A 10,733-nucleotide genomic window follows, 5' to 3' on the forward strand; every position below is an offset into this window, starting at 1 on the left:
GCCAATAATGTATAACGGCATCCATGCATTGGCGTAGCAGTGTGGATTCGCTGCGGACTACACGCTTCTGATGTCACATCCTACTTCCTCTCGTGAGCCAGTTCAAGGCAGTTCAGCCCTCCACGACTCAGATGCGTTGTACCGAGCTGTCTGTCAACGTCGAGCGCCTTCCCCCTTCTTCATTCTTGTGAGAGAGAAGAGAACATTTGGGTTGTAATTTTCCCCTCTTCAACGACGTCTCGCTTCAGATAACACCTGCTTTCGTCTCACCATGATTTTCAGCTGATCTTCAAAGTGTCCGGGTGGTTCTGGGGTAAGTGAATACAGGGGATGTCCATCAGCCATGTGTAGCATAGAGCCACACACACACACACACACACACACACACACACACACACACACACACACACACACACACACACACACACACACACACACACACACACACACACATACACATACACAAACACATAGACAGACACACACACACACACACACACACACACACACACACACACACACACACACACACACACACACACACACACACACACACACGCTATCTGACAGATAGCTATCGGTATGGCCAATTCATTCAGTAAAATGAAACACCCGTTAGGAATTTGTTTGGGTGGTGACTCTGCCTGTTTAAAAATGACTGGAGATAACATGCATGTGAATGTTTTTGCAGCCGCTGCCTTTTTTAACATTAAAGCGTGGCTCACGTTGGCTAACTGTTAGTCAAGCCGCAATAACATGTCATCATGACTGTCTGGTGGTAGAAACACTTCACCTGCTTACACGCATGTGTGCTGGGAGGCAGGATTGTGTTGCCTTTATTTCCCCGTCTGCTATTAGCATCAGATCTGTCAGCCTCCATTCGTTTCTCTATGATGTGACCCAACTATGTTCTGGTGTGTTTATAATAGCCTACTTGCTACACGTTTGGTTATCGGAACGGGGTCTGTAGTTTATTTGGTTTCATTCTGTTATCTGTGAATGTGCTTTTCACATTACTCGCATTTAACACCGTTATACACAGTAGATGTATCTCCCAACATCAAGGAGTTGACCAACATACATGTGGCTGAATAACTGAGACAGGGTAATTTCTACCTACCTTGTTGGCGTACTTTAATCATCCCTAAATTATCTTTTTTTTATTATTATTTAAATGTCCTACTCTATAGCCTAGTAGCGTGGTTTATGTTTCTCAATCGAGTCAGGCGATCACCTCTCAGTGGCTCTCACTCAGTGCTGTCAACAAACACAGCATGTTGGATTGTATTTAAATGTATCAACATTCAGTTGATACATTTGAGTTCATTCGTTTCTTATTTTGTTACTTTGTTCATCTATTCTTGAGTAAGGATATCTAAGGTCAAACAACATTTGCTTAACTTCTCCAAAAAAAGCTTTTATTGTTTGTCAGAAGTCTTCTTGGCCTCCATCTGCTTGGAGGGATGATGACTGAAAGGGAAATCCACTTATAATACAATGTTTTTTGTACAGAATTGTAAATATATATATTTTTTTTTATTAATTAGCAACAAAAATAAAGGAACATTAAGCATCGGGTGTGCTAATAAGGAAACCTATCAAAATGAAAGTCAAATAAAGATGTCATTAAGCATTTTGAAAACAGTTTCAACAACAGCTTTTGATTGATGCTAGAGTTATGGTAGCTTTTTGGCTGCCCAAGTCAAAAGCTTCCCAGGTTCCCTTGACTCCCTTGGTGCCCTATTAGGATGAGATAGAAAATACTTCTTAGTGTCTGTCTGTTTCTTGCCTTTTTTTTGATCACAGACATCTTGGAATTAAGTCTCTTAATAACAGATTAGCCTTGCTGGCCTGAGACCCACCATCTGTGTTTTGTTTTCGTTGGCTGAACGACCAGTCATTTCTCTTTTATCTTTTGACAATTGCTTTACTTTAATATTTGTGTGTGTGTGTGTGTGTGTGTGTGTGTGTGTGTGTGTGTGTGTGTGTGTGTGTGTGTGTGTGTGTGTGTGTGTGTGTGTGTGTGTGTGTGTGTGTGTGTGTGTGTGTGTGGTAGGCCAGGTTGATAACTAAATGTCCAATTTGTTTAGTTGAATATTCTCTTGAATATTCTTGTATCCGCCAATACAATTTATTTCTCAGTAAGAAAGCAATGGCCACTGTGTTTAAGGGCACTGTGTTTAAGGTCATGCTGGTTAGGAGTGTGAAATCATCAACTGCCATGCTGCCGCAGGCATAGGACGTAACAAATAATGAATGTCTTATGTATCTCAGATTAAGTTAAAGGCTCAGCTAAACCTCAGTCAAGTATCTCTGTTGTTGGCATGTCCGATGTTTCTCAGGGGTGTTAAACGGCCCCAGGGGTCAACAAAAGTGGGCGTGTGTATATAAAGTGTAGGACTAGGGGGCCCTATTTCCTATTTGAAGAGACAATAAATGTCCTTCAGGTACATAATCACGATAATAACAGATTTTCCTCTTAACCTCTGAACCTTTGTCCCCTCCACAGGGTGAGAAAGAGCCGAACTCTTGGTGTTGCAAAATTTTGAAACCTGATTTACTAAAGTGCAGGTGCCTCCAGAGTCGATTTCCCAGGCGATTGAGCTAAAGCCCTGCAGGCCTCTCACAGACGACCCCAAAGACCAGCAGTCTGTGATGAAAAGCCTGAGATGGTTGATCAGGAGCTGTGATGGGGAGATATCCTAACATGGTGAACTGAAGATCCCCCATAGCTCCCGGCAAACACGGTTCTTGTGGTTCATGGTTCCCCCCCCCAGCTCCCAAAAGCACAGAAGAATCCAATTTTTAATAGCATCCCTATGAAAGTTGGGCCAAACTCATATTGCCAGAGGCTTTATACAGACCCTTGCTTAAATTTCACGGTAACGGCAAGAATGAATGGCTTTCATTTGTTTAGAGAATACCGCTACGCTCCCCCGTAAGCACCCTTTATGTGGCATTCGGAATATTTCGTCCTGCAGAAGACGCATGCTTCATGTCTTCAGTTGGGGAAAGGAGGATAGATTATAAATATATAGTGTATTTCTTTTTATATTTGATATGATGTATTATATTAAATTGGATAAATTTGAACTTTTTTTTATCCTGAACGTAAGTGGCCACGTCAGGTAACAAACTTGCGAAACTGATTGCAACTTTAAACTTTGAACTCGCCTTGTAAAAGGAAGTAGGCATGCTGCAGAATCGTATATGGCATTTTTAGGTATACCGACTTCCAACGGTTAAGGCACACATTCCCACACCGACGACAGAGTTAACCATGCAACGCTGCTGCCAGCTCGTCGGGAGCAATTAGGGTCAGGTGTCTTGCCCAAGGACACCTCGGCACTCAGCTAGGAGGAGCCGGGGGTCGAACTATAAACCTGGTTACCAGCCAACCGGCTCTACTTCCTGAACTAAGCCGACCCCACACTAAGTCTCTTTTGGGAGGTCAGCAGTCTGATACCACCGGCCCTTGACCACGACACCCAACTCCCCTCAGCTGTGGTTTGACTCGCGCCCGGTCGCCACCACTACTGGTTTCTTCACTGATCCCATTCTCCACGTAGCTCATGACGCTGAAGACACAGGGATTCAGAAGGTTGACCAGTGGCCAGCAGCTGCTCATGGTGTTCTATATATAGATGAGGAACCACTGATGACCTCGGATGGTCAAGTGGTTTAGGACGTTTGTACCCCAATGTCCGCCTGGCTGTCTGGAGGCATTCATGAGTAAGGTGCCCACCCCCTTGTCCAAGGTCACATTTATGTCCGGACTCCGCAGTGGCGTGTACTTAAATAAAATGATCAACCATATGTTGGTTAAGATAGACCTTTTACTAATACCTGGAGAGAAATTCAGGCGTTAGAGCAGCAATGACTATGAGAATGAAACACAGGACAGCTACAGGTCAGAGTACAGACCAAAGCAAAATAATAGGAATAAAAATGTAATCAATAATTGTATGTATAGTCTTTCAATAAATCTACAATATATAGTCTTTCTATCAATAGATGTACACATGTGAGTCCAAGACAGATGCAGTAGTTAAGGGTCTAATTTGAGGAGTAGGCCTTCAAGGTCTTAACGTTTTATGTTGTTGGTCAAGCTTTGGTTGTTGAGCCGGATGGCGACCGGCCCAATGAACTGACTCACACTCTGACCAACTGACAAGGCACTTTGTGGTTTGCGAAGGAGGGATGAGTCGTCGGCTGGGCTGGTGCCTTGTCTTCCCTGGCTCACCATAGCGGGGATGGGAGGAGTTTGCCCAGACAGCGTCCAGCTTCCTACTCATCCTACCCTCCGCAACCTCCTCCAGATTCTAAAAGTTCAGCTCCGGCTACGGAGTTATTCCTCCGTACCAACTTGTTCAGTCTGTTAGCATCCCATGAGTTGATGTCTGAGCATTTACACTAATGATATTGTACTTTATTTTTACATTTATTTTAAAAAACTGGCTAGCATGCATTCATCAAATATAAACTTTAACAAACACACAATATCGGAGGCAAATATTCTGAATATAGTTTTTGTTGTTAACTGGCCTCAAATTAATAACTTGCAGCATTATTTGACAAATAGATTTTTGCCTCTGTCGAAATGCATGAGCTGCTTTTTTTAAGCCTTTTTGATCAGGCTGTAAAACTGCCGACACACAAACCTTATAATCATCATCCTGTTTTTTATACCTAATTCACGTCGTTAAGGCCACATTCATGATGTGTTTATCCTTGTCTATTGTAGATTTTCAGTGTAGAATATTATGGTTCCATTAGATTCTGTCAAGCCATCTGAAATTCCCCTCGTTTTTCATCAACCTCCTTGTTCCTACTGACTCTATGGGTCTGTCTGTTATTCTTTCTCCCAGGGATCCAGGTTGGTGTGACAGAACGAGCTTACTGAGGGGTACTGCCTGAGAGCAACAGGGACCCAGGTCCTCAAGGTGGGTGTGCATGGAGAACCAGACTATGAGGCTCCTGTCCTTTAACATCCTGTACTCGTTAAAGTTAGGGCCAGGGGGACTCCATCTCTGATTGGTAGACCAGCGGCGGATAAGTTACTAGAATTTTTTTTTTGGAAGTGCCAAAGAAGATTTGGCTCTTCTATCAAAGATTATCGTTAAAATATGCTCTGGAAGTGACAAAAGCTTTGTAACTTGTTGACAAAATATATTTATATCATATGTTCACTGGCCATACGTGCTGGAGCAGTTGGAAGATGTCAATTGTGTTAAAATATGTTTGCTGTTCACTGGGAAGGGGAACCAAGTACGTAATCAATGGCGTTCTTGAAGTCACGGGGCGTGAGTCATGGCTTCTGTCTCTTTTCTTCTTTTTTTTTTAAACACATTTTTAATACATGGTTGTGTGTGGTTCTTTCTCCCCATTCACTTTCTTTTGGTTGTCTCAGACCTGCCAGACAAGTTTTTCATTTTGTATAGCTTTACTTATTTGTCAAAGGTAACTTACTGGTATGTCGGCAACAAAATGGAAAGCCAGCTCGCCTTGGGGGTTTACTTTTGTTTGCAAGAGTCTGTAATTATGTGATTTCAGTCGTACTGGTCATCACATGGACTCAGAGTTCAATGGGCTTGATGATGCAAGGTTGTTGAGGGCCTTGTTTGTCATAAACCCAAGACGTACAAGGCTACAGCTTTACCCTGCTTTGCTTACCAAAGTCCCCCTTGTATTGTGATGTCGTGCTCCTGGCATTTCCAGCCTCGGTGCTTGGGGTGGGGTTGTAGTCTCGAGGGGGGGGGGGGGGGGGTTGCTGGCTTGCCTCGCACCCAGTGCCTAGCGCCGGCTGGGGGGCTCCCATTGTAAATACAAGGAAGGGCTTGGTCCCGAGCTAAATATCCCACTGTGTCAAGGAAAGAGTATGACCCCGGTGCGACAGGCCGATAAGATTAGAACAGTGCCAGGAGAGGCACTGTGTGGGTGGCCGATAGGGTGGGAACCCTTGGTGTTACGCAATGTATCGGTATGCAATTCCTTTTATCTAGCAAAACCTGGAATTTACATGAAATCACACTTGAAACAGGCGTCGACAGCAATGCATACATTCCTAGAAAAAACAAGCCCTTATCTAGATTTGCATTGAGACATAGGAACTCCAAATGGGGAATGACCCCGGTTTTTTGACATATTTTCTGGTCTAAGATCACCGCTAGTTGCAGACATATTTTCTGTATGGAAGATCAGACTTTTCCCAGGGCAACCCAGACTGTATCCGGCTACCACTGACCCACTGTCACTAGTCATCCTCCTCAGACACGTTGATCTCGGTCAGGCGAGAAAAGGAGTCTTAGGAACCGGATTAAGATCACGCCAACGTTCACAACGTCGCCTCCTTTCTATCTCATTGTGAAAGCCTCTCCACTGTTTACTACCTCACCCAGGGCTTGGAGTCTGGACGGGTTGGCTCGGGGACAGAAAAACCCAACAGTACAAAGTCTATGTTCAGCCCCACAGACCCAGTCTGAGACCTTTATCGCCCCACCCCCCCCCCCCCTCCTGTTTCTGTCTATTTTTCTTGTCCCCCACACTCATATAAACACAGTTGCATGTACTTGCATGTACAAATATATGCATATTATACACACGCATGCACACATACACACACACGCATGCAGATGGACACCAAAGCCTGTGAGCACTCAAAAACACGCACACACACGCGCGCATGCACACACGCGTGCATGCACACACGCGCGCATGCACACACGCACGTTTAAACACACATTTTTAGAAAATTACATACTTTGTCTGTAGACGCACACACACACATGCTCCATTGTTCTCAACAGGGTGGCCTGCCAAAAGCCTCTGAGAATTGCTACCCACCTCCCTTAATCTCTTCCTTTGTCCCCCTCTCGCTACTCATTTTTCTCATATTTCCGCCCCTCTCTGTGGCATGCAAGTGTGTGTGTGTTCGCGTGCTTACATGCATACGTGGGCGCACGTGCCAAGGATTTGATGTGGCACTCAAAGCTAAATGGCCTCCTCTGATATTCCCCAGCTGTCTCCGGAGGTATACAGTATGGCACCTGTTGTGATCTTTCCTCCTCCCAGCGAGGGCGACCAGCTCCACTCATTCAGCCTATGAAACCATATCCACTTTTGGACTATGGTTGTCAGGGTGAACTTGAGCACACGTACACTGGTTCTGCCCTCTTTTCGATCTGGGGCCTTGTACGGGTAAGGCCCTGGATCCAAAAGCAGGCCTGCCAACACCGTCAATCAATGAATCAACCAATCAATGACAACTGGTGATCTTTCAAATGAGAGGAAGACGTGTCAAGCTTAACTTCTGATCTGATCTCACTTAACAAATTAAACGGACAGATTGTTATGACAATCAAAAGACTGTGGCCGATATCGGCATACCTGATATGCGGTGACATTGTTGGGGAGGTCTACTGAAGCCTTGGCAGCGGTCTCAGCAGGTGAGGTACAGAGAGACCTATTATGCACCTCGACGGCTATCTCTTCCAAAAATATCTCCATATTAGGCTATCTGTGTTAAGGGTTTAAATCCACCTTAACACTGTCTGCCCTTTTTTCTTGTTTCCCTGGATCATTGGGCCTCTCGATGCGATCGAGACTGTGATTCTGATTTTAGAGGGCTCCCTGAGGCCACAGCAAAGCCACATTGACATCAGACAAGGGATGAATCCGAATCAATCAATGAAAACTCACCTTGACGATTTAAGAGGAATGAGTATCCAATAATTCTCATTTGTAAGTTTAAAGTACAAAAGTACAGTTGTGATGGAACCTTACTTGGCTAGGAGGTAAATCTTGTCGGTTCTGTCTAGCTTTAGAGCTGAAATTACCTCATGGCTACTTGCCTTTTATGGTCCCAAACGGCTACATGAATCCGTTTTTCAACCAAGATTTCAAGCCGTTCAATAGATGATTGACTACTTTCCATTTGACGGTAGACAGAACTGCTTCTGTGTGTCATGTTCAACTTCACAAAATTGCCGGACAATGTACTTTCGTGACGTTTAACGAGTAAATAATAGAACGCAGCACGGAGGCCAGTGACAATGTTACATTTATATTTTACGTTTAGGGCATTAAGCAGACGCTTTTATCCAAGGCGACTTGCGTTAAGTACATTTGTCAGAAGAAAGAGCAACAATACATCGCTGTCGGTACAGTATGGATGTTCATAGATCAAAGTGCCAAGCACTAACAATTGTAAGGTTAACCCATTCCCTGTATACAGCAAGATGGATAGGATAAGATGCTACACAATGCTAATACTATGTTATGGTGGTAACTTCTTTCTCACATCTGTAACTTGTTCAGTCTCGTTGAACAATATATATTCCATTTTTGTTTCCTGTCTACCAACGGCTGGAGCGTCCACCCCCGTCAAAACACCATTCTGGAAAACAGGATGGCTTTTGCATATAATGTCCACCGGAGTGTCACGTTTCCCTCAACGATGATCGGAGCTGGAGCTGATAAGTACCCCTGACTACAATGACTGTAGAGTCATTTGTCCCCGGGAATGAATATCGATTGTAACCTTTCACAGTAAATACGAAAGCCAGATGTTAGTGGGCGTAAGTTGTTTTTTTGTCCAGTGGTAAAGGGGCTCTATACACCCTGTATGTGACTCGGATAATGGGCAAAATGGCTGTGCAGTTTGAGGGACAACTTTAGATATACAAGCTCTCGTACCGGACACATTTCTGTTTGAGTGGGCCATGGGAGGCAGCATTTTGCATGCCATGTAAATGAATACGATTGATTCATGTTTGAACAGGTACTGGATGTGTCTAATCCATGTACTCAACCTCCTGGAGGCTGTTTGCTGCTGTGACTGCTGTTGAAATCGAAACACTTAAATATCATGTCCGGATATTGTCCATCTGTGGATTTGCTTCCCTTTGCACCACTGCTGGTTCAAACCTACTGCAATGTTCATCATCTCCGCTCTGTCTGGTCCGTGATTGCTGAACATAGTGTGCATCTGGAAGATGTTCATGTCATTTAGTCTAAGTTAATGAAAAGTTGTAATGTTCAGAACACTTTTATTGCCCGTGGTCAGGCAAATTGTTGTTGCCTTCTGGATAAACAATATTAGAGAACTGATTGTGATCGGTGAAACTGATTTATTCGCTAGCTTAAGCCATGAAAAATCGAACCCTTGCTTTGATTTCTATTGGTGTTGCTGTGATCCGCGTCTGCATCAAATCTTGTAGTGTAGTGTAGTGAGTGATAAATGTATCAGCTTGTCCCAGCTTGTTGAGGTCCGGGCTTTGTGAAAATGCTTCCCGGGTCCCAGTTGGGACCGGCTATCGATACCCATCTCTAGTTTAGAACCTGAGCCTGATTATACGATCCGTCTTGTTGGCAGTGACTCGGAGGGTGGGACTTTGCAAGCGTTGACAGCATGGAGCAGGAAAACGCCAAGATCCTCAACAGAGGAGAAGAGGATGAGATGGTAAGGGCGCTTTGTTTCATTTGACTTCCTTCTACATAATCCTAACCTCCTTTAAATAAGTTGTATTTCTTGGTATCCTTTAATGATCATACAAGGACCATACATCTAGCATGGCTGTCCTGTATTCTGTTGTTTTGTTCCGGCTCTCGTAGCCCAAGCTGCCTATCCAAGGTGTGCCCCATCACACGCCTACATCAAATCCAACCTCCTCGTGTCCATGCGCTTGTCGGCCTCCGGTTCTGACCTTTTGACCCCCCCCCCCCCCCCCCCCCCCCCCCCCCGGTCCCCTAGGAGCTGCAGGGCTTCCGCCTCTCCCGCTGGCGCCTGGCCGTGGTGGGCCTGGCCGTGCTGTCCACGGGGGGCTTCCTCCTGCTGCTGCTCTACTGGCTGCCCGAGTGGTGCGTCAGGTCCACCTGCACCCGCACCACGGCGCAGGACGCCGAGGTGGTGCTCCTCCGCAGCACGGTGAGCAAGGCCCCCCCGGGGGTCACTCCATCGCTGGGGGGGGGGGGGGGAAGGGGAGGGCTGGGGTTGGGTGGAGGTCTGGTTTGATGTGGAGGTCTATTTAATACAGGCATGCAAACTACCTTTCGGCGAAATTCGCCGTTTTGAAGACAAAATTGACCACTTGTGTGATTCGTGGAGATCCGTTGAGAAAACATTTGGGGGGGGGGGTCCTTGTAGCGCCTGCTAATACATTCTCAATGGAGAGGCGAGCGGACAGAGAGAAGGCGCAGCATTCTGTCAGGCGGCACGACAAGTGGGCGCACTCCCGTGGAACTGTCGCTTCCGTGCTCGTCGAACGCATGCGCGCGCTCTTGAAGCCGCGTGGCCAACCGACAGCGCGAGCGGAAAGTCGCCTACCATCTGAAACGGCCAAGCGTGAGCCCAGCGGAGCCTTTAAATGCCTCGTTTCCACCGAGCGTTTCCACCGCCGACAGTACCCTCATGGTAGGCCGGATGTCGATCGCCGCGGCAGCTACGTAAACATCCCGAAGGTGAACGACGAGAACTGATTCCCAAAACAAACATAACAAAAACTAGAATTGCAATCCCTGAAGGTATTGCGGTGTGAATGCTAACGCTGAAATGCTCCGCTCTACTGCTGAAGCTGCACGTTGAAAAATAAATACCCTGAATCTAGGACATCTGCTGAACATTTTGAATGTAGAATGAAGTCTGTAGAATTAACTATGAATGAGTTGAATGGTTTTGAAGTCATGCTGCTAAAATCTGCTGCCGCTGAAATGCTCCGCTCTACTGCTGAAGCTGC

General features: G+C 45.6%; 1 protein-coding gene across 3 annotated transcripts in view; it reads left to right on the forward strand.

Moving 5' to 3' along the window:
• The first annotated feature begins 96 nt into the window (after nucleotides 1–96).
• atp13a3 (ATPase 13A3) overlaps nucleotides 97–10,733 on the forward strand; it is a 116,015-nt gene continuing 105,378 nt past the window's right edge. The window contains exons 1-4 of one of the 3 annotated variants that reach the window (XM_030372978.1): nucleotides 97–313; nucleotides 4,869–4,943; nucleotides 9,374–9,460; nucleotides 9,752–9,925. In XM_030372978.1, the coding sequence (XP_030228838.1) occupies nucleotides 9,410–9,460; nucleotides 9,752–9,925 (225 nt within the window). In that variant the 5' untranslated portion in view covers nucleotides 97–313; nucleotides 4,869–4,943; nucleotides 9,374–9,409. The remainder of the gene's footprint in view (nucleotides 314–4,868; nucleotides 4,944–9,373; nucleotides 9,461–9,751; nucleotides 9,926–10,733) is intronic. The other 2 variants (XM_030372976.1, XM_030372977.1) reach the window with 2 other exon arrangements.

The sequence above is a fragment of the Gadus morhua genome, chromosome 12 (genome assembly GCF_902167405.1).
Source record: "Gadus morhua chromosome 12, gadMor3.0, whole genome shotgun sequence".
NCBI lineage: Eukaryota > Metazoa > Chordata > Actinopteri > Gadiformes > Gadidae > Gadus > Gadus morhua.